This window comes from Hippocampus zosterae, chromosome 6 (assembly GCF_025434085.1).
Source record: "Hippocampus zosterae strain Florida chromosome 6, ASM2543408v3, whole genome shotgun sequence".
NCBI classification, from domain to species: domain Eukaryota; kingdom Metazoa; phylum Chordata; class Actinopteri; order Syngnathiformes; family Syngnathidae; genus Hippocampus; species Hippocampus zosterae.
This window is the reverse complement of record NC_067456.1, coordinates 16,543,010-16,570,538: the sequence shown is the minus strand read 5'-3', so window position 1 is coordinate 16,570,538 and position 27,529 is coordinate 16,543,010. Positions and strand designations below refer to the sequence as shown.

At 44.4% G+C, this 27,529-nt stretch overlaps 1 protein-coding gene across 7 annotated transcripts in view; it reads left to right on the top strand.

Annotated features, from left to right (window-relative positions):
* The window catches only part of grk5l (G protein-coupled receptor kinase 5 like), a 65,708-nt gene extending 41,438 nt beyond the window's left edge, over positions 1 to 24,270 (top strand). For 5 of the 7 annotated variants that reach the window (XM_052068112.1, XM_052068113.1, XM_052068110.1 and 2 more), the window contains 7 exons: positions 13,580 to 13,617; positions 18,823 to 18,912; positions 18,989 to 19,197; positions 19,269 to 19,406; positions 21,512 to 21,649; positions 21,864 to 21,995; positions 22,074 to 24,270. In XM_052068112.1, the coding sequence (XP_051924072.1) occupies positions 13,580 to 13,617; positions 18,823 to 18,912; positions 18,989 to 19,197; positions 19,269 to 19,406; positions 21,512 to 21,649; positions 21,864 to 21,995; positions 22,074 to 22,157 (829 nt within the window). In that variant the 3' untranslated portion in view covers positions 22,158 to 24,270. Of the gene's footprint in view, positions 1 to 13,579; positions 13,618 to 18,822; positions 18,913 to 18,988; positions 19,198 to 19,268; positions 19,407 to 21,511; positions 21,650 to 21,771; positions 21,996 to 22,073 lie in introns of those variants that run through there. The other 2 variants (XM_052068111.1, XM_052068114.1) reach the window with 2 other exon arrangements.
* The last annotated feature ends 3,259 nt before the right edge of the window (positions 24,271 to 27,529 follow it).

Below are 27,529 nucleotides of genomic sequence, written 5' to 3'. Positions count from 1 at the left end.
TTTGCGTTGCTCAATCAGTCTTGATAACAGAATTTCCTTATGTGGGACATGACTACGGTACACGTCCTTTATGAACATGCAAGTGTGTTAACAAAATACATGTGTAAGAACACAAGCAGTAAAATGCAAAAATATATGCTCCAACAACACAAATAACACAAAAACGGCAGTATACAGTACAGGTATATGAACAAAATACATTATAACAAGAGTAGTCACAAAATGAGGGCTCTTTGCTCCAAAATGAGACCTATAACAGCTGGTGGCTTTTCTTTCCAATCACTCACTATCTCGAACTTGACCTCCCCTCGATCACCACCCAAGACAGCGTTGCTCAGCTGATGTTGTGCAGCAAATGTCTGAAGGCATCCACGGGACCCTTCAAAGTCCTCCATGCCCATAGCGCGATGGAACTCGCCTTCTCTCTGATTAGCGCTCCAGTTAGCGCAAATTGTTTTCAAATCTCTAAATGACCTTTTCAAATCTCTAAATTACCTCGTGCCACCTTACCTCGCTGACCTCATCTGGTCTGCGGACCAGACATTATTAGAAGGACCAAGAACTAAACTAAGGCTCAGAGGGGATGGAGCCTTTTCTGTTGCTGGTCCCTCTCTCTGGAATGACCTCCCACTGAACATTCGGCAAGCCTCCTCGCTGCCCATCTTCAAAACGCGCCTCAAAACTCACTTGTATTCTTTGGCATTTGACTCACCATGAATTAGATTTGTTCTTGGTTTTGCTGTTCGGTGCTTTCTACCGTATTTATTACAGACTGCGTTACTGTTTGTTGTATATGTTAAATTGCTCCATGTAAAGCACTTTGTATGCAGCGATGGCTGTTTGAAAGTGCTCTATAAATAATGTTGAGTTGAGTTAGCATGATAGCAGGTCAAGCATTCCAGGAAACGTTCATTTACTCTACAGTCCGTCGAGCCACAAGCAACTTGCTTTGAGCATCTAATCGGATGCATTCCATGTTCCCTTCCACAGTCATTACCATTCCTTTGTTTGGATGCAACGATCGACAGGACGTAAATGTAAATGAATGGAATAGAAAGTCGTTCACGATTCCAGTAAACTCATGCTAATAGAGAGATTCTGCTGTTTTTGTGCCAAAGAGAGTAAAAAGTGGTGCAGACAGTTATTCCGCGGTATCGAACGGGACTTGCTTGAGTTTGCTCTAATTCGAGCTTCGGTATGGCTTCCAGGTTCCAGGTATCGGAACGTTCGTCCGTTGTTATGAATCGATCACTAATGTAATATCCATCCATCCATATTCCACCGCTTATTCAAGGTCGGGTAACAGGGGCAGCAGCTTTAGCAGGGAAGCCCAGACTTCCCTCTCCCCAGCCACTTCTCCTAGCTCTTCCCGGGGATTCTGAAACGTTCCCAGGCCAGCTGAGTGACACAGTCTCTCCAGCGTGTCTTGGGTTGTCCCCGGGGCCTCCTGCCGGTGGGACATGCCCGGAACACCTTTAAAACTCATTTCGGCCGCTTGTATCTGGGATCTCATTCTTTCGGTCACGACTCATTGCTCATGACAGTAGATGAGGGTTGGAACGTAGATCAACCGGTAAATTGAGAGCTTCGCCCTTTGGCTCAGCTCCTTCTTCACCACGACTGACCGATACAAAGCGCGCAGAGCAAGCAGCAGCCGCTTCACCGCTGCACCTGTCGATCTCTCATTCCCTCCTGCCCTCACTTGCAAACAAGACCCCAAAATACTTAAACTCCTCCACTTGGGACAAGATCTCCTCCCCGACCCGGAGAGAGAACTCCACCCTTTTCCGACTGATTTTCATCCCAACCACTTCATACTCAGCTGCGAAACGCTCAAGTGAGAGTTGAAGGGCCCTGCTTGAAAGAGCCAACAGTCCCACATCATCTGCAATAAGCAGAGATGTAATACTGAGGCCACCAAAATGGACCCCCATCAACACTTACACTGCGCCTAGAAATTGCCAATGTCCGTAATGTTTATGAACAGAATCGATGACAAAGGGCAGCCTTGGCGGAGTCCAACCCTCACTGGAAACGATTCTGACTTACTGCCGGTAATGTGAACCAAATTCTGACATCTGTGGTGGAGGGACCAAAGTGCCCGCATCAGGGGACTCGGTACCTCATACTCCTGAAGCAATCATATAATGTAATATCGTACTCAAATGTGTAATGCATAGATTTTTATTCTGGGTGAGGGAATTTTCGTTTGACAGAAGTCCATAGATGGCAATACTTACTGTAATTATGTTTCATTGAACAATTATAATATTTAAGTCTGGTTTAAAAAATATGAACAGGTATATACATTTGTGTTATTACAGTTGCTGAAACATATAGATGTTGCTTGAAATTTATCATGCTCCCCTCAAAACAGACCGCAGAGTAAAATAAAAGTTAAAGGCTGAGCAATTTTAGTTTATCGTTGGCCATGAAGGGGGGAGGGGCTGTTCCAGCTCCAAACCCTCGCAGTTGCACTGTTTGAACCTAGTTTATTCAGCTCCCCTCCCCCACACTAGTTTGAGCACGTGATCAACTAGGAGCGCGGTTCATACAGCAGCAACAAAGCTTTGCAAGAAGAGTTGAGTGTTGCAGTCGTGTCCCCAGAAAATCTAATTCGTTTTTTTCTGCTTTGGACATCGAAACTGTATAATACGAATTGCATCCAATAAGTAAATAATAATGATGTTTCATCACAATTCCATATTAGCATTTGGGAATAATGTTGCTTTCAGAACAATTACAATATTTTAAGTCGTTTTTAAAATATGTGTGTGTGTGTATATACTGTATATATATACAGTATGTATATACACACACATGTATATATGCTGTGCTCATTTTAGGAGTACATGACATTGGTGTAAACAAGAGTTCATAAAATATGTTGATATTGCTTGACATTTACTATGCCCCACTTCAAAACGGACCTCAGAGGAAAAGTGAAGGAGTTTTGGTTATGAAGGGGCGGGGCTGTTTTCACACCCCAAAACGTCACAGTTACGTTGCAGGAAACGAGTTTCTACAGCTACCCTCCCCCACATCACACTCGCTGACCATCAATTAGGAAACGCGCGCTTTGCTACCTGCACAAAAGGAAGGCGTTGAGAAGAGTGAGCGTACGAGTCAGCATCATCGAGAAAACCCCAGAAAGTGACAAATACTTCAGAATTAAAGCAGGTAAGACACTCAAGTTTTGAATATTTTCTTACAAGTTAGTTATTCTAAGTAATTCGGGCAGGCTCAAAGGTTCGTGTTATATCAGCATTAGAGTGAAACCAACTATATGAATAACTCTACTATGCTGTACCTAAGGAGTTGTCACCAAGATAGAAAGTTTCCTCTCAAACAATAAACTTTCAATAGGCCGTCAGACACACAATACAGCGCCACAGAATAGGCCGTTGGTGTGGCAAAATCAAGTTTTAACACCCCCCCACCCCCGCCGCCGCCGTCGTCGTCGTCGCCATTTTAGTTGAGCAGAGAATTGGTTGCAAATGACCCAGCGTCTTTCGCCGCCGCCGCCATCTTAGTTGAGCAGAGAATTAGTTGCAAATGGAACCAGTGTCTTTCCATATACAGAAAGTAACTGCAAAAAGACGATGTAAAATACCAAGCGATTTACAGATAAAGTGGGTTGAACGAAATATTATACTGTGAACCATTATCAACACAAAAGTTAAAATTAAATAATAAATGAATAAAAAACAATAATAAAGGTTAAATGTGTGGATCACCAAAACCTATGCATTTTGGGCTGAAAAACCCCCCACTTATATGAGGAGAGATGCATATTTTCTATGTTTGTTAAGCTTTCTACTATTTTATGGGGACATTTTGATGATTTTTTTTGTGGCAACATACATTGTCACTGTCATCAACCTTTGCGATTTGTAACCACACTCGCTCATCGTTTATTGATCCCAAATATCCTTATTGGCAAAGCCGAATTAGTGGTGATTGAAACTTTGACTTTTCAAACGTCAAACCAGTTATTGGCCCAGGCTTATAAAAACACACTAGTGATGCATTCTCAGCATGAATCTTAACCTTATCATACTCATATCAACTTAGTGATTAGACGTTAATCGGCAAATTAGTGGATGAATGTTGATGTTGATTTTCTGAAATATCGATTGCTGGTATTGGCAGCCTCCACGATAACCTTAAAATAATGCCAGTATCAGCCTGATACCATTATTTGGTTTCGGCACTTACCTATCTTTGCCAAGCACTGGAAATGAGTGATATAGACATTTTTAAAAATTATAATAAGTCGACTTTTAATTGATTACCCGGTCAGTTTCAAATGCTGTATTTGCCCATATTAAACAAAATAAGTTATTTCTATAAGGTATTTCTGTTTTGCCATGTTAATGTGTTCGATTAATATTTTATCCCACAGAACTATCTTGTCATGTAAGCCTGAATTATCAGTACTATTCTCTAACATCATTAATTGCAATGGTATTTTCTGATCTTTTTTTTTTTTTAAATAACAGATGGACAATCCCACTGAAGATGGTAATTATTCTGACTCAAGTCTTTTTGGATCAGATGAGGAATACAAACCAACTAAGACATCCTCTGAGTCGAGTGATGACGAGGAGATATTCCATCCAAAGGTAGAAAAATTGTTCTTATGATACATCCAGTGAAGACTCTACAAGTCATCAGACATATGAAGCAGAGGAGCACAGACATGTCTGCAATTCGTAAAGAAGGTAACCCATTAACCTATGTAAAAACAAAAGATGAGCAAAGAAGATCCTTCTTTAACCATAAAAGCATTTACAAAAAGGGAAGGCAAACGAGTTTGGCACAGAAGTCATTATTGCTTCTACTGTGGCCAATCAAATTTAAAGATGGCAAGGCAATTGGAAAGGAAACATAAGGCATCACAAAATAAATTCTGTGGGGGGGTTTGTGAACACATAAAGGAACAAATTACACAATCAACTCTGAGACGGTGCAGTCTCCTACAAAAGGAAAGATGACAGAAGTACAAACGAGCACGAAAGCAACACATTCTACCCGTATGTAATCAACTCTTTTCACGCGTAGCAAGTCTACTCCTGTAGCGTTCACGCGTCCCATTTTATATCGGTGCTGCCCCGCATACTAGCATTTACTCCAGAGTAAATGTTTAAACCACCTCCTGAGCAGGGTTACATTTGCTCCGTTTTAAGCTGTTTTCAGGGGCTACACTGGTGTAACTTTGTACGTGGCAACGCTCGACATGGGGGCAGTCGGCTTTTGGGGTGGGGGGGGCAGAACGGATGAATGGACATGTCAAGAGTTTTAATTTCTCCATAATTTGTTCCGGTCAGTTGTCACGCAGTATGAGGAACATATATAAATTATATTTAATCCTTGTGTATTTTTAGCCGTTATAAATCAAATGTTTCTTGGGGGAAATAATGCGGCGTAAATTCACTCTAGCACCTAAAGCACTATGAAATGACATACAACAAAAATTTCTACTGTACAATATTACACGATCGATTACAGCATTGTTTTGGGTATTTTTGTATTTAGATTCATGTTCTTACCATTTCATTTATCAAATGCATTGCCCACACTGGACAATGTAATATATCAATATAAAAGATGTTTTTCGAAACCCCTGCTATTCGCGTTCAATAGAGACCAGGCTCGTTCACTGGCTGCCACTGGAATGCACTTGAAGGGGGAAGATAATTTATGGATGATAGTTATTTTGAATCAGGAATCAGTATTTTATTTCTGCCAAATATTTGCATTGGTCTAACAAAATGTAATTATGTCGGTTGGTTCACACTGACTAGCATGAAATCATACAACATGTTCTTGTAACATACCTTTCAAATGTTATATGTTGCCCAGTAAATCTTCTCTATTCTTAATGGAAGCACGAACTTGTATTTAATACATAATACAATGATTTGCATGTCATGTTCAACCTCTATTTACCGTATTTTCACGACTATTCGACGCATCGTACTAATGGCCGCAGTCTCATTAATGCGTGACATTTCTGTATTTTACACATACACAGGACGCATCGTACGAATAGCCGCAGTTTTACAGTGGTAAAACATACGCCAGCTTAAACATACGGCATGCATGCGCGCACTCTAACACGTTAGCTTGAAGCATACGGTAGCATGCCAAGACATACAGATAAGATAAAAACAAGTTTTTAAAAAGGCAACGAAAGCAGAACTGAGTTCGGGTGTATTTTATTTAGCCATCGTACAATGTTCTCACGTTTTCGATCAATCATCACCCAGAAATCCATCAAAGTCCTCATCCTCTGTATCAGAAGCAGAGGACTGCACATCTCAGTTGTCATTGAATGCATCACATGCTAGTGTGAGTTGCTACGCATTGCCGAGCGGAAAGAAGGAGTAGCAACAGCAAAGTCAACATTTCTCTCGTGTGAAGCTTTCCCACATTTGAAAGTAAAGAACAGAGCGAAACATGGTGGCAGCGCGTGTGTGTGTGTAGAAAGAATTGAACAATTGTGCAAGTACCGTAATCCATCAAAAACGCCGCGTTTCCTCTCGTTGTTGCGTATTGTGGCGTAACTCGCCCAGCGCTGCCTCTCACTCTTTGTAAAGTTGTGTTTGCCATCGATCATTGTTCCCATGCTGTTCGCAACTTTACTTTGAACGCCCGGTTGATGCCAATGTCCAGCGGTTGGAGTTCTTTAGTCAAGCCTCCGGGAATAACGGCAAGCCCAGAGTTCATTTGCTTGACTTGATTTTTCACCGCTGCTGTGAGATGGTCACGCATGCCAAAAGCATAACCGGTGGCTTTAAGTTTTAACTGAGCTTCGTAGGCATGTCTCTTTGTCGAATTTATTTTCAGGGGTTCTTAGAAACCAAAACCGGAGTTGTTTTGCAACAATGCACATTGCCACACGCTATACAAGTGTTGGTACTGGCTTGAGGCGTCCACTTACACGCCCACCCTTCACCATTGGCGGACTAGCTCGTCTGTCCTCTCTCTCCCCCTCTCTCTCTCTCTCCCTCTCCATATATGTATATATACACGCCCACCCTTCTCTGATTGGCCGACTTCTTTCACAGTCACTTCCGCCTTTTCTCTATATAAACAGCGTGTTGGCTGTCAGTCAGATTTTGGAACTCAGCGCATATAAAGGACGCTCCGCACCATAAGGCGTCCTGTCCATTTTGGAGAAAATTTAAGACTTTTAATGGCGCCTTATAGTCGTGAAAATACGGTAATTGGCTACACTACTATGTTGGAATTGATGGCTGCAACACGTTCCAAACAAGCTGGGACAAGGTTGTTTTGGATGCAGTGCTCTCTGATAGGTCGAAGGTCATGGCCTTTGAATGTTATCTGTTTTTGGCCTTGCCGCTTACATGCACTGATTGGTCCAGATTCTCTGAACCTTTTGATATTATGGACCAAAGATGACGTAATCCCTCAATTCCTTGCAATTATACGTTGTGAAACTCTGTCCTTCAACGATTCAACTTGTGGTGACCCTCACCCAATCTTTGCTTGTGAATTCAGGATAGCTACTTTTTGACCCAATCATGGCACCCACCCATTCACAGTTAGCCTGTTCACCGGTGGGATGTGACAAACAGGGGTTTGATGAGCATTTCTCAACATTATTTTTTTTGCTAGCTGTTCCATCTTTTATGGAACGCATTACAGCCATTAAATTCTAAGTTAAATATTATTGGAAAAAATTAAATGTACCAATTTGAACATTGAATGTTGTCTTGTCTTTGTAATGCTTCACTTAAATATAGGTTGGACATGATTTGCAAATCATTGTATTCTGTTTTGATTGATGAGCATAATGTCCCAATTTCACTGGAATTGGGTTACTAAATGAATGCCTTGATAGCATATTTTTGTTCAACACTGATTTAGTAAAATGTGTCACTTTGTTCTCCTTTTCATGTGGTGGTATCGACCTTTAGCCCCAAAAAGGGAAAAGCATCTCTCCAAAAGAGGGAAGACTGAATTGGATGGTAAGCTTTGGATGAGGAACTATAGCTCTTTTTTCATAATTTAACCAGTTAAAATGCATGCAACGTATTTGACAATGAGTGTCAAATCAGGGATGTCCCATTTCATTGCAGATTCGAGTCCAGGCGGGGACCCTGGCGGTCCGATCCTTGGCTGCAGAAGCTAGCTCTTGGGACATGGAATGTCACCTCTCTGGCAGGGAAGGAGCCCGAGCTGGTGTGTGAGGTAGAGAATTTCCGACTGGATATAGTCGGACTTGCCTCCACACACAGCCTGGGTTCTGGTACCAGTTCTCTCGAGAGGGGTTGGACTCTCTTCCACTCTGGAGTTGCTCACGGTGAGAGGCGCAGAGCAGGTGTGGGCATACTCATTGCCCCCCGCCTCAGTGCCTGTACATTGGGGTTCACACCGGTAGACGAGAGGGTTGCCTCCCTCCGCCTTCGGGTGGGTGGACGGGTCCTGACTGTTGTTTGTGCATATGCACCAAACAGCAGCTCAGCATACCCACCCTTTTTGGAGTCCTTGGAGGGTGTGCTGGAGAGTACTCCTGCTGGGGACTCCATTGTTCTGCTGGGGGACTTCAATGCTCACGTGGGCAATGACAGTGATACCTGGAGGGGCGTGATTGGGAGGAATGGCCCCCCCGATCAAAACCCGAGTGGTGTTTTGTTATTGGACTTCTGTGCTCGTCACGGATTGTCCATAACGAACACCTTGTTCAAACATAAGGGTGTCCATATGTGCACTTGGCACCAGGACACCCTAGGCCGCAGTTCGATGATCGACTTTGTAGTTGTATCATCGGATTTGCGGCCGCATGTTCTGGACACTCGGGGGAAGAGAGGGGCGGAGCTGTCAACTGATCACCACCTGGTGGTGAGTAGGCTCCAATGGTGGGGGAAGATGCCGGTCCGTCCTGGCAGACCCAAACGTATAGTGAGGGTTTGTTGGGAGCGTCTGGCGGAATCCCCTGTCAGAAGGAGTTTCAACTCCCACCTCCGACAGAGCTTTTCCCATGTTCCGGGGGAGACGGGGGACATTGAGTCCGAGTGGACCATGTTCCGTGCCTCTATTGTTGAGGCGGCCAATCTGAGTTGTGGCCGTAAGGTGGTTGGTGCCTGTCGTGGCGGCAATCCCCGTACTCGCTGGTGGACACCAGCAGTAAGGGATGCCGTCAAGCTGAAGAAGGAGTCCTATCGAGCCTTTATGGCCTGTGGGACCCCAGAGGCAGCTGACGGGTATCGACTGGCCAAGCGGACCGCGGCTTCGGTGTTCGCCGAGGCAAAAACCCGAGCGTGGGAAGAGTTCGGTGAGGCCATGGAAGCGGACTTCCGGACGGCTTCGAGGAAATTCTGGTCCACCATCCGACGTCTCAGGAGGGGGAAGCAGTGCACCACTAACACTGTGTACAGTGGGGATGGGGCGCTGCTGACTTCGACTCGGGACGTTGTGAACCGGTGGGCAGAGTACTTCGAAGACCTCCTCAACTCCACCAACACGCCTTCCTTGGAGGAAGCAGAGCCTGGGGACTCTGAGGTGGGCTCTCCTATCTCTGTGGTTGAAGTCACCGATGTGGTTAAAAAGCTCCTCGGTGGCAAGGCCCCAGGGGTGGATGAGATCCGCCCGGAGTTCCTCAAGGCTCTGGATGTTGTGGGGCTGTCCTGGTTGACACGCCTCTGCAACATCGCGTGGTCAACAGGGAGAGTGCCTCTGGATTGGCAGACCGGGGTGGTAGTCCCTCTTTTTAAAAAGGGGGACCGGAGGGTGTGTTCCAACTACAGAGGGATCACACTCCTCAGCCTCCCTGGTAAGGTCTATTCAGGGGTGCTGGAGAGGAGGGTCCGTCAGGAAGTCGAGCCTCCAATTGAGGAGGAGCAGTGTGGTTTTCGTCCCGGCCGTGGAACAGTGGACCAGCTCTACACCCTTAGCAGGGTCCTTGAGGGTATGTGGGAATTCGCCCAACCAGTCTACATGTGTTTTGTGGACTTGGAGAAGGCGTTTGACCGTGTCCCTCGGGGAGTTCTGTGGGGGGTGCTTCGTGGGTATGGGGTACCGAACCCCCTGATACGGGCTGTTCGGTCACTATACCACCGATGTCAGAGTTTGGTTCGCATTGCCAGCAGTAAGTCGGAATCGTTTCCAGTGGGGGTAGGACTCAGCCAAGGCTGCCCTTTGTCGCAGATTCTGTTCATAACCTTTATGGACAGAATTTCTAGGCGCAGCCGAAGCGTTGAGGGGGTCAGTTTTGGGGGCCTCAGTATTACATCCCTGCTTTTTGCAGATGATGTGGTGCTGTTGGCTCCTTCAAACGGGGCTCTCCAACTCTCACTGGAGCGTTTCGCAGCCGAGTGTGAAGCGGTTGGGATGGAAATCGGCACCTCCAAATCTGAAACCATGGTCCTCGGTCGGAAAAGGGTGGAGTGCCCCCTCCGGGTCGGGGAGGAGATCTTACCCCAAGTGGAGGAGTTCAAGTATCTTGGGGTCTTGTTCACGAGTGGGGGTAGGAGGGAGCGGGAGATCGACAGGCGGATCGGTGCAGCGTCTGCTGTGATGCGGACGTTGTATCGGTCTGTCGTGGTGAAGAAGGAGCTGAGCCAAAGGGCGAAGCTCTCAATTTACCGGTCGATCTACGTCCCAACCCTCACCTATGGTCACGAGCTATGGGTCGTGACCGAAAGAACGAGATCCCGGATACAAGCGGCTGAAATGAGTTCTCTCCGCAGGGTGTCCGGGCTCTCCCTTAGAGATAAGGTGAGAAGCTCAGTCATCCGGGAGGGGCTCAGAGTCGAGCCGCTTCTCCTCCACATCGAGAGGAGCCAGATGAGGTGGCTTGGGCATCTGATTCGGATGCCTCCTGAGCGCCTCCCCGGTGAGGTGTACCGGTCATATCCCACCGGGAGGAGACCCAGGACACGCTGGAGAGACTATGTCACCCAGCTTGCCTGGGAACGACTCGGGATCCCCCGGGGAGAGCTGGAAGAAGTAGCTAGGGAGAGGGAAGTCTGGGCTTCCCTGCTAAAGCTGTTGCCCCCGCGACCCGGCCCCGGATAAGCGGTAGATGATGGATGGATGGAAAAAACCTTACACCCAAAGAGCAGGCAAAATCTAAATTGGAGAAAAAGACAAGTACCGTATTTTCACGACTATAAGGCGCCATTAAAAGTCTTAAATTTTCTCCAAAATAGACAGGACGCCTTATGGTGTGGAGCGTCCTTTATATGCGCCGAGTTCCAAAATCTGACTGACAGCCGACACACTGTTTATATAGAGAAAAGGCGGAAGTGACGGTGGCCAGGCATGAAAGAAGTCTGCCAATCAGGGAAGGGTGGGCGTGTATATATACATATATGGAGAGGGAGAGAGAGCGAGAGAGGGAGAGAGAGGACAGACAAGCTAGTCCGCCAATGGTGAAGGGTGGGCGTGTAAGTGGACGCCTCAAGCCAGTACCAACACTTGTATAGAGTGTGGCAATGTGCATTGTTGCAAAACAACTCCGGTTTTGGTTTCTAAGAACCCCTGAAAATAAATTCGACAAAAAGACACGCCTACGAAGCTCAGTTCAAACTTAAAGCCACCGGTTATGCTTTTGGCATGCGTCCCCATCTCACAGCAGCGGTGAAAAAAAAAGTCAAGCAAATGAACTCTGAGCTTGCTGTTATTCCCGGAGGCTTGACTAAAGAACTCCAACCGCTGGACATTGGCATCAACCGGGCGTTCAAGTAAAGTTGCAAACGGCATGGGAACAATGGATGATCGGTGGCAAACACAACTTTACAAAGAGTGAGAGGCAGCACTTGGCGAGTTACGCCACAATACGCAACAACGAGAGGGAACGCGGCGTTTTTGATGGATTACGGTACTTGCACAATTGTTCAATTCTTTCTACACACACACGCGCTGCCACCATGTTTCGCTCTGTTCTTTACTTTCAAATGTGGGAAAGCTTCACACGAGAGAAATGTTGACTTTGCTGTTGGTACCCTTTCTTTCCGCTCGGCAATGCGTAGCAACTCACACTAGCATGCATTCAATGACAACTGAGATGTGCAGTCCTCTGCTTCTGATACAGAGGATGAGGACTTTGATGGATTTCTGGGTGATGATTGATCGAAAAACGTGAGAACATTGTACGATGGCTAAATAAAATACACCCAAACTCAGTTCTGCTTTCGTTGCCTTTTTAAAAACGTGTTTTTATCTTATCTGTATGTCTTGGCGTGCTACCGTATGCTTCAAGCTAACGTGTTAGAGTGCGCGCATGCATGCCGTATGTTTAAGCTGGCGTATGTTTTACCACTGTAAAACTGCGCCCATTCGTACGATGCGTCCTGTGTATGTGTAAAATACAGAAACGTCACACATTACTGAGACTGCGGCCATTAGTACGATGCGTCGAATAGTCGTGAAAATACGGTACTTTTATTTTTTTTACGTATAAAATCCACATTGTAAAGCTATCACAAGGTGGTCTTTGTGAGTATCATTAAATTGCAATTGTCATCATATTTAGGGTCTCCCAGAGCAAATTTGAGGAGACCATGGAATGAAGAAGAAAAGGCTGCTGTGGAAAAACACCTGGGGAGACTTATAAAAGGGTGTCAAGCAAGAACAATGCACTGACTGCAAAATGAAAGAGCCGCAGGCCTTGGGTCAAAGAACCTGTAAAGACGTAAAGAACTTCAAGAAAAGATCTGCTTCTCGAGTTCTTCATTTTTAAATTTAAATTTTCTTGCTGGAGTATTTTTTTTTCAATTCTTTTCTACTCTTCCTGAGCAGTGTTGTTAAAAATGTTCTACTTGAGGTGAGATTTAATGTTGACATGTACTTATAAAGTTTTACAATATATTTGATTTAGTTCCGTAAATTAATTGGCCAAAGCATGGGTCACTTTTATTGTAGTAGTAATTGTACAGCAATCAATCGGTTCAAGTTGTGATTGATATATAATGTATAAATGAGGAACTCTGCTTATCTTAAGTTGAAACTATCAAATTATTCATAAAACAGACTACTCACACTTTTTAAAATTAAAATACAAAATGTCTGCTGTGTAATTGCAGGTTAATAAGAGAGGAAAAACTCTGAAGGCCATACCAAAAGTTGATTTGTATGCTTAACTGCAACAAAACCAAAAAAGATAAGATATTTTAACCAAAGTCACAACAGGAGTGAGGACTTTGAATGTGCCCATTCAGAGTCCTCACTCCTGCTATGATTTCAGTTTCAAGTCTACTTTTTATTGCTCTGTTTTTTAAAGAAGTTGAAGTGGGGAAAGTAGTTGGGGTGACATCTAGTGTACAAATCTAAGACTAGTTCCTCTCTAAACCTATCAGAAAGGGTGGTCCTCACTCCCTATCTGGAGTTACCCGGACCTCACAAATATAGTCTTACAGGAATGTGTGTGTGTGTGTGTGTGTGTGTGTGTGTGTGTGTGTGTGTGTGCGTGCGCGTGCGTGCGTGTGTGTGTGTGTGTGTGTGTGTGTGTGTGCGTGTGTGCGTGCGTGTGTGTGTGTGGTATGTACTGTATATAGATATATAGATGCATATAAAAAATATTTTATTTTTTTTTCTTTTTTTTTTACAGAGATTTAAAACCAGAGAACATCCTACTTGATGACAATGGTAGGTTTTGAAGCATGATCAGATTCTGTTTTAAACTCGGACACAATGTCAGACTGTTGACTTCAAAACTTTGCAATTTCATGTAGGTTGAAGTAGTTTGGTAAAGGTCTAACACTGCCTTTATATATATATATATATATATATATAAACGCGCTAAACTGACAGCTCTAATATATATATATATATATATATATATATATATATATATATTATAGCTAGCGGCTGGATAGCTCAGTTGGTAAGGCACCGGTTTGGCATACGGGAGACGGTGGTTCGAATCCCGCTTGGGGTAAAAAATGAGCACATAACACTATCCAGTGTGGGTCCTTGGGCAAGATCCTTCACGCTAATGCCTACCTCATACAATGATGAGAGACAATAAGACGAATGACATGCCGGCTCAGACGTCGCCCGGCCAAACAAGGTCTGCGTCAGGTGCTGGGGAACCAGAGCACCTTGATGAAAAATGGGCTACTGGAACAAAGCGGAGATGGGCGAGATGCGATAACATGGCTCTGTTGGAATGCTACTACTCAAGCAACCCTAGTCAGAGGGGTTACATGCAGAGAATGTGGGCTAAATGGTTATGGTCACGGTTGACCGCGAAACAACTAGTAGCTCAGTGTTCCAACATCCACAAACGGCAACTGCTGTCACAACTTGAGATTGATGAGGTACAACGCAGGTTCCATGGTGAAGGGCCCCAGGCTGCCAGATCAGAGGAGGAGGTCATACAAGAGATTGGGAGGCAAGCCCCAATGAATGCAGATGATGAGATTGGGTGGCCAGCCCCAATGAATGAAATGCTGAGCGAGGCAGCAACTGACCTGAAAGCTAAGATCATGGCGAGAATGAAAGCTGGGCAACCTAGAAACCGATTACAACGGCTATGTGAAGTACCATCTGAAAGTCTCATAAAAAGTGTGAATGCAGCACTGAGGGCGATCCCTACCGTAACGATCACAGAAACCAATGAGCTGATATACGCTTCAGCATCAGTGATCCTGGAGATTCTGGGCTATAAGAGCAACCATGGAAGCCATGAGATACGTTACCCACCATGGAAAAGGCGGTTGGAGGCTAAGATCAAGGCGGCCCGGAAAGATGTGAGTCAATTAACGGAGGCCCAGAGAGGTGTGATGAAAAGGCCGATACCCGAGAGGTACATCCAGATGACCATACCTGAAGCACTCGAAACTGCCAAACAAAGGCTCCAAGCCTTGTCCAGTCGCCTAAAGCGGTACACGAAAGAGAATGAGGCCAGACGAATAAACAGGCTGTTCGCAACACAACCTGCGAAAGTGTACGCTCAGTGGCAGGGTCCTAACAACAGAGCTGACCCACCAAGACTGGAAACTGAAAGGTACTGGAAAGGCATATGGGAGAAGGAGGTTGCACATAACAGCACATAACAGCAGTGCACAATGGCTGGTGACCCTGAGAGAGGAGCACAGCAACCTCCCTGAACAGAACCCGGTTACCATAACAGTGGCAGACATACAGGAAAGAGTCTCAGATATGAAGAACTGGACAGCACCAGGCCCGGACATGGTCCACACCTACTGGCTAAAGAAACTCACAGCACTCCATGAGCGCCTAGCAGTACAAATGAACCAGCTGCTGAGGGATGGGACTCACCCAGAATGGCTAACCGAAGGGCGAACCATCCTGATCATGAAGGATCCCTCAAAGGGTGCAGCCCCATCCAACTATCGGCCAATAACCTGTCTCTCCACAACATGGAAGCTCATGTCAGGCATAATTGCGGCTAAGATAAGTGGACACATGGATCAATACATGAACGAAGCACAGAAGGGCATTGGTAGAGATACCAGAGGAGCCAAACATCAGCTCCTGGTTGACAGAACAGTTGCACAAGACTGCAGGTCCCGACGTACCAACCTGTGCACAGCTTGGATTGATTACAAGAAAGCCTATGACTCGATGCCACATACATGGATCGCTGAATGCTTGGAGTTGTATAAGGTGAACAGGACCCTAAGAGCCTTCGTTGCGAACTCGATGAGGATGTGGAAAACCACACTTGAAGCCAATGGCAAGCCACTTACCCAAGTGTCCATCAAATGTGGCATATACCAAGGTGATGCACTATCCCCACTGCTGTTCTGCATAGGACTTAACCCCCTAAGCCAAGTAATCACCAAGACAGGCTATGGATACCGCCTCAGAAATGGAGCTACAATCAGTCACCTCCTCTACATGGATGACATAAAGCTGTATGCTAAGAGCGAAAGGGACATGGATTCCCTGATCCACACAACCAGGATCTACAGCACCGACATCGGGATGTCATTCGGGCTTGAGAAATGTAGTCGGATGGTGACTAAGAGAGGAAAGGTAGTCCGCACTGAAGGGGTCTCACTCCCTGAAGGAACAATAGCAGACATTGAGGACAGCTACAAGTACCTTGGTATACCACAGGCCAATGGCAACCTCGAACTGGCAACAAGGAAAGCGGCTACGGCCAAATACCTCCAGCGAGTGAGGCAAGTCCTAAGAAGCCAGCTCAATGGCAAGAATAAGACCCGGGCAATAAACAGCTATGCCCTGCCAGTGATCAGATACCCTGCAGGAATAATAAGGTGGCCAAAGGAAGAGATTCAGACCACGGATGTTAAGACTCGAAAGCTCCTAACCATGCATGGAGGGTTCCATCCCAAATCCAGCACCCTGAGACTGTACGCAAGCCGAAAGGATGGAGGCCGGGGACTAGTGAGTGTGAGAGCCACTGTCCAGGATGAAACATCCAAGCTCCATGAATACATCAAGGAGAAGGCTCCAACGGATGACGTACTCAGAGAATGTCTCAGACAATGGGGAACAGAAGATGAGGCGCTGGAAGAGGGACCATCATGGGAGGACAAGCCCCTACACGGGATGTACCACCGGACCATAACTGAAGTGGCTGATCTCAAGAAGTCCTATCAGTGGCTAGAGAGGGCTGGCCTGAAGGACAGCACAGAGGCACTCATCCTGGCTGCTCAGGAGCAGGCCTTGAGCACCAGAGCCATCGAGGCCCAGATATACCACACCAGACAAGACCCAAGGTGTAGGTTGTGCAAAGAGGCACCTGAGACGATCCAACACATAACTGCAGGGTGTAAGATGCTGGCAGGGAAAGCCTACATGGAACGCCATAACCAGGTGGCTGGCATAGTCTACCGAAACATCTGTGCGGAGTATGGACTGGAAACCCCAAGGTCAAAATGGGAAACACCTCCGAAGGTGGTGGAGAATGACAGAGCGAAGATCCTGTGGGACTTCCAGATCCAGACTGACAAGATGGTAATGGCGAACCAACCAGATATCGTGATCATAGATAAAGGGCAGAGGAAAGCCGTTGTAGTGGATGTAGCGGTCCCAAGTGATGGAAACATCAGGAAGAAGGAACATGAGAAACTCGAGAAATACCAAGGGCTCAGAGAGGAGCTGGAGAGAGCCTGGAAGGTAAAGGTGACAGTCGTGCCCGTGGTGGTCGGAGCACTCGGGGCAGTGACCCCCAAACTAGATGAGTGGTTGCAACAGATCCCGGGAACAACATCGGACATCTCAGTCCAGAAATGTGCAGTGCTGGGAACAGCAAGGATACTGCGCAGAACCCTCAAGCTTCCTGGCCTCTGGTAGAGGACCCGAGCTGAATGAGGGACGGACACCACCCGAGGGGTGAGATGAGGATTTTTTTTTTTTTTATGGGGCGGCCCGGTAGTCCAGTGGTTAGCACGTCAGCTTCACAGTGCAGAGGTACCGGGTTCGATTCCAGCTCCGGCCTCCCTGTGTGGAGTTTGCATGTTCTCCCCGGGCCTGCGTGGGTTTTCTCCGGGTGCTCCGGTTTCCTCCCACATTCCAAAGACATGCATGGTAGGCTGATTGGACACTCTAAATTGTCCCTAGGTGTGAATGTGAGCGTGGATGGTTGTTCGTCTCTGTGTGCCCTGCGATTGGCTGGCAACCGATTCAGGGTGTCCCCCGCCTACTGCCCGAAGACGGCTGGGATAGGCTCCAGCATCCCCCGCGACCCTAGTGAGGATTAAGCGGTCCAGAAAATGGATGGATGGATATATATATATATATATATATATATATATATATATATATATATATATATATATATATATATATATATATATATATATATATATATACACACACACTGTATATAACTGTAGTATAAGGAGATGGGTCACATGATACACTCTACTTTAGCTTTTGCACTTTTAAAATTTATGATTGAGTAAATAATTAATAATAATAATCGTAAATCATTAATAATTTCTGTTTAGCACATCTGCCTCACAGTCGAGAGGTGGAGTTAGCATGCTCTCCCGGTGCTTGCTTGAGTTTTTCTTCAAGTACTCTGGCTTCCTCCAACCTTCCAAAATCATGCATGGTTGGTTAATTGAAGTCCCTAAATTATAGGGTGTGAATGCACTGCAAAAACAAATCTTTAAAAAAAAAAAACTGAAATAAGCAATATGAGGAATATTTTATTTCTTAAAACAAGTGACCATAGCTAAAACTAGTGTAGTATGTTTGATACTACACCTTTAGAAGTATGGTATTTTTCATTTTAAAATAAACGAAAAAAATCAACAGGTAATACATTATTTAGATTTTGAAGTGGGCGGCCCGGTATTAGAAAGGTTAGCGTGTTGACCTCTGCACTGTGAGGTCAACACCACTTTTGCGTGGATCAATGTGCGGCACAGTGGAGAATTGGACCGCCACACCACCGGGTTGCAAGCCCGCTACGAGCTAGCCCTCTTGCCTCCTTGCAGACCAGCATCCGACCCGTCCAAATTAACACAAAACACTTCAGGGAGGAGGCTTTTTTTTTTTTCACAGTGCAGTGGTGCAGGGTTCAATTCCAGCTCCGGCCTCCCTGTGTGGAGTTTGCATGTTCTGGCCGGGCCTGCGTGGGTCTTCTCCGGGTACTCCGGTTTCCTCCCACATTCCAAAAACATGTGTGGGCAAGGCTGATTGAACACTGTAAATTGTCCCTGTGGTGTGTGTGTGTGTGCGCGTGTGTGTGCGTGTGTGCGTGTGTGTGTGTGTGTGTGTGTGTGTGTGGCCCCTGTGATTGGTTGGCAACCGGTTCAGGGTGTCCCCTGCCTACTGCCCGAAGACTGCTGGGATAGGCTCCAGGCTGGAAATTACGTTGTTAGCATTGTTTCTGTTTTACTGCAGGACACATCCGCATTTCTGACCTGGGCCTTGCTATTAAAGTGCCTGAAGGGGAGTTGATCAGAGGAAGGGTAGGGACAGTAGGCTACATGGGTAAGTCTTAATTTGATTAACAACTCCATTCACGCATGAAAGGTGTTCATCTGACAACCTGTTTGCTCACGTTTAGCTCCAGAAGTGATCAACAATGAAAAATATGGAATGAGTCCCGATTGGTGGGGGCTTGGCTGCCTCGTGTACGAGATGACCGCTGGGCGATCGCCCTTCCGTGCCCGCAAAGAGCGAGTGAAGCGGGAGGAGGTGGAGAGGAGAGTGCAGGAAGAAGAGGAGGAGTACAATGACAAGTTTACAGAGGACACCAAGGAAATCTGTAGAAGGGTGAGAGGGTTGACTTCAAGTTCACATGGATGAATCATGTAGTGATTCATCTCTCCTTCAAACTAACCTAGCTACTCACCAAAGACCCAAAGCAGAGGCTGGGGTGCCCGGGGGACAAAGTGGCAGAGGTCAAGGCCCACTCCTTCTTCAAAAACATCAATTTCAAGAGACTCGAAGCCGGAATAGTGGAGCCTCCTTTTGTACCTGATGTGAGTGGTCTGATACAATGTTTCCCCATTATTTGGCACTTCATCATTCGCGACCTAGCTGTATCCCCTGCTATATGCGTTTTAAATCTTTTTTCCGGAATACTTACCGTATTTTTCAGATTATACATCGCTCCCGATTATAAATTGCACAAGCCAAAAAATGCATGATTAAAAAGAAGAAAAAAAAAAGGGGAAAAAAACACAAGTCGCACTGGAATATAAGTCGCATTTTTGGGGGAAATGTATTTGATAAAATCCAACACCAAAAACATACATGTCATCTTGAAAGGCAATTAAAATAAAAATAAAATAGAGAACAACATGCTGACTAAGTGTACGGTATACTAACATTACATGACTGACATGCCTGGTAATGTCAGTAACGACGTAACATATTAAGAGTTATTCAGATGACTCTAGCATAAAGAACAAGCTAATGAGTTTACCAAACTATCAGTTTCACTTCAAATCACTAAATCCAATGAAATCTTCATCCTCGGCGTCACTTTTAAACAACTCCCCCAACTCGGGAGATAGATGATGCGCTGCGTACCTTATGTCAGACTCAATCGTCGATTTATCAACACAGGCCGAGAGCGCCCCCTGGTGGTTTAATGTGAAAACCACATGTGAAATGACAATCATTTGTTAATAATTTCACACTTAAGTCGCTCCAGAGTATAAGTCGCACTCCCGGCCAAACTATAAAAAAAAAACTGCAGCTTATAGTCCGGAAAATACATTCATCATTCATCTTCCGAGCCGCTTGATCCTCACTAGGGTCGCGGGGGGTGCTGGAGCCTATCCCAGCTGTCTTCGGGCAGTAGGCGGGGGACACCCTGAAACGGTTGCCAGCCAATCGCAGGGCACACAGAAGCGAACAACCATTCGCACTCACACTCACACCTAGGGACAATCTAGAGTGTTCAATCAGCCTGCCATGCATATTTTTGGAATGTGGGAGGAAACCGGAGCACCCGGAGAAAACCCACGCAGGCCCGAGGAGAACATGCAAACTCCACACAGGGAGGCCGGAGCTGGAATCGAACCCGGTACCTCTGCACTGTGAAGCCGACGTGCTAACCACTTGGCCACCGGGCCGCCCCCGGACAATACAGTAGTAATGTAATGTCCTTGCATGTGGGAAAGGAGAGCCACAGTTATCTATGCACTATTCTACCATGCACTGAACGCCAGTAGAACAGTAAAACAACAGTAAAACAGTAAAGACAATGAGCACAAGTTTGCGTGAGCTGCTGTGAGCCCTGATTCTCGCCCAAACACGAGCACCCAAGCTGGCTGACATCACACCACACCACACCACACCCCACCCTACCAAGGCCAACCTCTTATGCCACTTTTCCATTAGCCCCAAACAGCGGCACACCACAGCACTCCACTAAAGTCCGCCGCACCACGCGGCCGTTACTTTTCCTTGACAACAAGCACGTGGCAGGATGACGGCAGGATCAATTGAACCATGCAAGCGTGGCAGAACATTTCACAAGTGGCGAGTCTCAGCCACTGTTTTGTGGGCAACGTTGCAAAGTGTGGCCCATCAAATGCGTGACGGAGTTCCTTGCTGCATTGCCCAGATGGTTCTGAAAAGCGGTTTCATCAGAGACGCTCAATCCCCAAAAAGTGTATCGGAAAAACGAACATCCGGGGCCAAGCGCGGCCATCTCGGTGTGGAATGGAAGCGCTCCATTAAAGGCACATGCATATGCACAAACACTACTGTACAAACACCCCATCCAAAATCAGGAGATCACTCTTTTGTACCGTAACCACAGTCCAAGTCCAACCCATTGTGCACGTCACATCAGGTACACTTGCACACAAAGAGCCCCAATACATGGGCTGGAGCAAAAGTTCTATCTTGAGGGGGGGGGGAAGAAATCAGTTTTGACACGAAATGTCATGTCTGCCGTGAAATCGGATCATTTTCTTTGAGATTTAATGGATGTGTAGCTGATGTTGTCATTGATGCGTGTACAGTATGTGCCTGAATCATGCCTGAATTTTTTTAAAAAATTGGGGAGCGGGGGTTAAGAAAACCAGCTTGAATTTCATGTTTCCTTTTCACGGTTATTGGCCTCTTACAGCCTCGGGCAGTCTACTGTAAGGATGTGCTGGACATCGAGCAGTTTTCCACAGTCAAGGGAGTAAATTTGGACCAAACTGACAATGACTTCTACTCCAAATTTGCTACAGGCAGTGTTTCCATCCCATGGCAGAATGAGGTAAGCGTGTGTGCCTTGACCTTGACGGACAATATTTGAATATAAATATTTTGTGCAGTACACATAACTTAAGGGAAGAAATCTCTCAGTAAAGTTTAATTTATTTTGTCTGTTTCTCTTAGTTTGTGGTGTATACAGAACATGATTTGACTCTCCGTTCGTCAACAATGGAGTCAATGTTTGTAATAGGCCAAAGGTGTCCTCTCTTCTCCAGATGATAGAAACGGAGTGTTTCAGAGATCTGAATGTGTTTGGCCCTCAAGGGATGAGACCTCCAGACCTTGACTGGAATCAACCCCCAGAGCCTCCCAGACGCAGCCTGTTGGACAGGATCTTCAGGAGGCACGTACGTAGAAACAATTGGTCATGCATTTCATGATACAAACTCCAATTCTAACGTCAATCTTTTCTTGCCTTTTATTAGCACCCAGAGGTGTCTATCTCCCACAGCCGTGTGCAGTCTTCCAGTGTAAACTCTGTGGACTCCATGTCCAACTCTGCCCCCTAGTGGTTCCGTTTCAGCGTCGGAGCCAAATACTCAAAGGGAAGGCGCTCTGAGGGTTTACCCACTGCTTATTAGTTCACAGTCGGGTCCTGAGGCTGTCTAAAGTCTCATGGGTCAGCCCAGAAATGGGGGCGGGTGACCAGGCCGAGGTACTCAGGCCATTTTGTTAGTAGGATGGTCAGAGATATTTTGAAATATTTGGACAAAACTCTCTTACCCTCAGGATTGTTGGACAACAGAACGGAGCCACTTGAGCTGATGAAAGAGTTAAATTAAGCAGATATTTTTTCTGGGCATCCATTGTATCATAAAGATCCACTGCAAGGAACAGGAATGTGGGTCCTGGTGATTATTCTTTTTCCCCCCAAAAAAGAGTCTTTTACTTCCTGGCCTGTACCCAATAGTGATCCATCTGATCTATAGTCTCGCCATATGTGTATCACTGATAATATTTTCTCTATATTTCCCACCTGTCTTACCTCATACCACTCCTTAACATTCAGAACAGACAGCCTCATCCGCAATCTCAGCTCATAATAAGGATCGTCTCCTGTACACTTAGGCCAAAGATTGCCACTCAATTGTATAATGTTGAATTAGTGGTCTGAAGATGTCATTTGGGATCGGGTGAGATAGGTTGGTTAATATAACGCACACATTCTCTATGCTCAATAAAACACACACATTCTCTATGTCGTCACATTCTTAAAATGATGGCTTAAGTCATTTTTGGGGAGTCAGAAAACACTAAAAATGGAAGTAAACACTGAATATATGAATTGATAAAAGGAATAATTTTGCATGATCTGTTCAACTGAGGGTTTTAGCAGAGGTGAGATGATTAAGAAAGACACACACACACACACATATTCATGTGTGTATCAATCAATCGATTGATAGATAGATATCCAAAAAGGATATAGGCCATAATTTTAGCATGGTAACATGATGTGTGAGCCTGCAGGCATTTCACATTGCTTGCATACCGGCACATCTGTCAAACAGATGCACATTAAACAGCATTGTGACAATTGTAATGTGTTGTCATTGCATGGACAAGTGTACATATGGACAGCTGTATCCTTTTGCTTCTACATACCTCATTCCACTGGTGTTATTGTATACCATACAGCACAGACATCACCCTGGGTTTACAGTGTCACTTTATAGTTGATGTTATGAGACATTTCAAAAAAGAATACATATGCTGTACAGGATCAGAAATATTTTGTTTTGTTGAGGATTTTTTTTTTTTGCACAATCCCCGTGAAGTGGAGAGGAACACATGCACTCAGCCTGACTGAGAAGTTGCACAATTTAAAATAATGTCATGCTGTTTTGTTTTGTTTTTTTCACTAAAATATTTTACCTCTTAAGGCACATTATTGCATTGGTGATTCCATGCATTGCGTCCTTTCTACAGTTTAGTTACGGCACCTCATATTTTAAGTGTTCTTACTCCCTTTATGCCTTTTGCATTTCAATAACATTGTTGCCTCACTTTTACATGTTTTGTTTCTTTTTGTATTTTTCTCCTTTACATGTTCAAAATGCCTCATCTTGTCTAAAGGCTCTTCATCTTTTCTCAGTGAGGATGTTAACTTTGAATGGGTGACCGTATCTTCATTTTATTTATCTGGTCCACTTAATTTATGTCTGGAAGAAGAAAATGCCGGAAGAAACCGAAATATAATACAAAGATAACGTGGCCTTCCTGCTGCAGCACAGCCAATTAAGGACGAGAATCACCTCGTCTTCCTGTTTTTAAGAACATGTTGTTTTGCTATGTTGAGAGATTAATTTAATTCACCCATCGTGTCAGCCAAGTCTGATCCCCAACTCCCTATCTCTGTGTACTTGTTATGGAAAGAAAAAAGAAAAAAAAACAATCAGACTGAAGTGCCTCCTTGTTTGCATGATCTCCCAGATGATACCCACGCTGCACGTAAACATACACACGTGTGTTCTCTGAATGTCTGTCATACTCATGTTTGTGTCACAGGCAACACATCAATACAAATACACAAGTTGCTGTGCGAGGTGTGCTGGGTGCATGTGAAAACCAAACCCACTGTGTCTTTCAAGTCCCAATAAACTTTGTGCTTGAGTTTGAGTATTCCACAGTATGCTCTTCTCTTCATCTTAATCTTATTACTCCACTCCGCTTATGTTTATGTAATGACACATGCCAGGCCAGTCATTTTGTGGATCATGATTTGTTTTAAAAAATGGATAAATGTGATTTGTTGTCCTCTAGAAAGTAATTATTGCAGTTTGGCTGTTATTAAAAAAAGGGGGGGAGAGGAATAATTAAATGGAAAAAAAAGCACTGACTTGATTTCAGTTCACTTGACCAATTGTTCTCGCTTTTCCACTCCACAGTACCTACCGGCATTTAGGATGTCAAAGCTGGTTTCACCCATGACTCTTTTCCAGATACGCCAGTTACTACTGTAATACTTGTACCTAAACTGCAGAGTAAAATATTTCAGAAAATATTAAACTATTATATGTTCCAGTCTATTTTGCGCAACTTACTCTTTCCTAACGGAGCTGAAAGGCAAAATCCACAAAATATGTTATACCCATGAAAATTTCTAAAGACATCCACTTGTCTTTCAGTAGCTGTCTGTTGCAACCTGCAAATGACACTAAGAATACTCTAAAGCCCAGTCCCCACTTCCCTCGCAGAGCATCCTGGATGGCCAGGTACTGATAAATTGTTAGTTGTTGTCATTAGCTTCCGATATCAAAATGTAAACAGGTTAAGAGGACTGTTTAAATACCAATTATAATAGAGCCAGGAAGTTAATTGGTCAATTTTTGGTTTTAAAACCCACTTAGCTGCTTGTTAACGAACAGCAAGTTGCCCTGAAACAGATTGGTTGGTGCATTCAAACATTGAAAATATGGTCACCTGAGAATGTTTCAAAGCTGAATGTCTCGAACCTTTTTTTTTCAGCTTAAATGTTTTAGCCCCCCCCCCCCCCGGCCCCCCCAATTTTTTTTTTTTTACAGTGTATGTATTAAAGACAGTGTACCCTGTTTCTGCTGCTGTACTCCACATTTTCACCTTTGATGCAAAAGTTTTCTTTGGGCCCTCAAGCTCCTCTGACATCATGGCCAACATATACATACAAACAAGTCAGTGTAGTAGACCCTCATATTACCCACAATGTAGTTTATTAGTGTCTTGTTTTGACTGATTCATTTATTGTAGTTACTTTTCTGGGATATATTGACATTGAGTCACGTGGTGGCGCGATGGCTAGCTTGACTCATGTTTTCGACATCTCGGCTTGCTTTATCATAATTTATTTCCATTATATAGTTGCTACCAACATCAACACAACACCATTCCAAAATCATATTCACTTACTAATATAGGACACTAAGAAACAACTGTCATTGTATTGATCATTTATTTATTATCTATTTTTGATTATGTACTTATGAATTAATAAAACAATGTAATGATCTGCTGTTACCCACCGCTTAATTTACTTGGCAACAGTCAAATATGTTTTCCCCCTCACTTAAAACACTGCTTGTTTTGAAATATAAAGCAGGACACCAATGCAGAATTTTGAAATCCATGGGGAACAAAAGAAGGAATTAAACCCGGAATATTTTCCATGAATGAAAATGTGATTGACTGATGAATGTTTTGTGGTAGTTTCATGTTTTTGGATTTGCGCATTAGTTGTGCTGTTTAATGTGCTGCAGTACAATGTTAGTTCCTTTCAATGGCTGTGATTTTAAAAGGAGTGAATGATTGTTTTCCAAATATTTTATTTTACTGTATGAATGGTTCTTTCATCACAACTGATGCTCAAACTCCATAAATGAATTGAATATTTTGACTGAAAAATGGCTTTGGTACTGGGCGGATTTCTCACCCTGCAGAAGGCCACAGAGACTGATGGGTAATCCCCGCAATCCAGTTGGAGGAACGCCAAGTTATAGGTCATGGGGATTCCAGTATTTCAATGGGATTCAGCATTAGATTCCTGTTTTATTACGCACATCCTTGTACACTAATCAGATGACTCGACTTTTGACAGCTTTCCATGCAATATGGACACCGAGTGTTCGCTTGACAAGCAGACCGTTGAGGCAATATTACTCTTAGATAGACTTGCTTTTGCTTGAAGGGCTGAACAAGGTTGTCAAAACATGTGAGATGCTTGACAAAACACACCGCCTTTGGACATCTTTTTTTCCAGAGCGTGATTCAGTGACGTGGAGGCCAAAACAGAATCGCGAACATGATATTAGTGATGTGTAGTGACCGAACCTGATTAGATGGATGTAATTTCCATGCTGTCCTACTGCAGCACCCATTTCAAGGTTAGTGTTTATTTACAGGTATTAAGAGGAATCAAAACAAAAGACATTTTTCATTGAACAAAAGAAAAAATTGGAACACACATTTCGTCAATCAGACTTCATATGTAACATTTGTACATCATCAATGAAAATTGGTGGCAAATCTAAACCCAAGCCATGACATTGCCTCTACTGTGTTTTGCAGATGAGCTTGCATCCAGACCATTTCTTTCTCCGAGCTCGAATTTTTCCATCAGGTTAATATTGGTCACAACGGGTGTCACTTTTCCCCATTTTTCTAATTAATGAGTGGCTAGGATCTTCACATTTTTCTTTTCAACATCATGGTATCTTTTTTCTTTCTTCCATTTGGTTTGTTTTTATTAGTATTATTCATGGGATTTTACAGTTTTAAAAGGTGTATTCAATCCAGAGATAAATACCCAGGGGGAAATAAAAACATCCATTTTTATTGATGTAAAACCTAAATGTTTCCAGTACCGGTAATGTATATTCCCCCAAAAATTAAGGAATTGGCCTCACCGTTCCAATACTGTTGGAAGAGAATGTCCAAAGTGAGCAGAATAGGATCTTATGCAAACTGTTCCCAGATTGTTATTGTCAATGGTTTATTGTATGTGTTCTGTTTTTTTGTTTTTAATATTAAATGTTCTGGAAAGTGCTTTGTTACATCTGTTGTGAAAGTGCTATATAAATAAAAATGTATGGTATTATATTGTATAAGGTTGGATTGCCCAGTAACATTGGGAAGAAATGAGCATGGCCAAACTTGTGAATTATTGGTTGTTAGGATAATTTGAGGTGTGTCCCAAGACTTTTGTCCATATAGTCTTTCAAGGCAATCAAGCATTAGATAACACAGAGTCTGCAGACCACCCAAACAGAACATCAGGGTTAATGGCCCACCATCAATTACAAATGTCATGCGATTTAAGCCTGTGGAAACATATCAGTTGTAATGAAGGTTAGCCGGGAAGGAGCCAAACCGAACAGATACCGGTACATTTTTTTGACCAAAGGTTTGA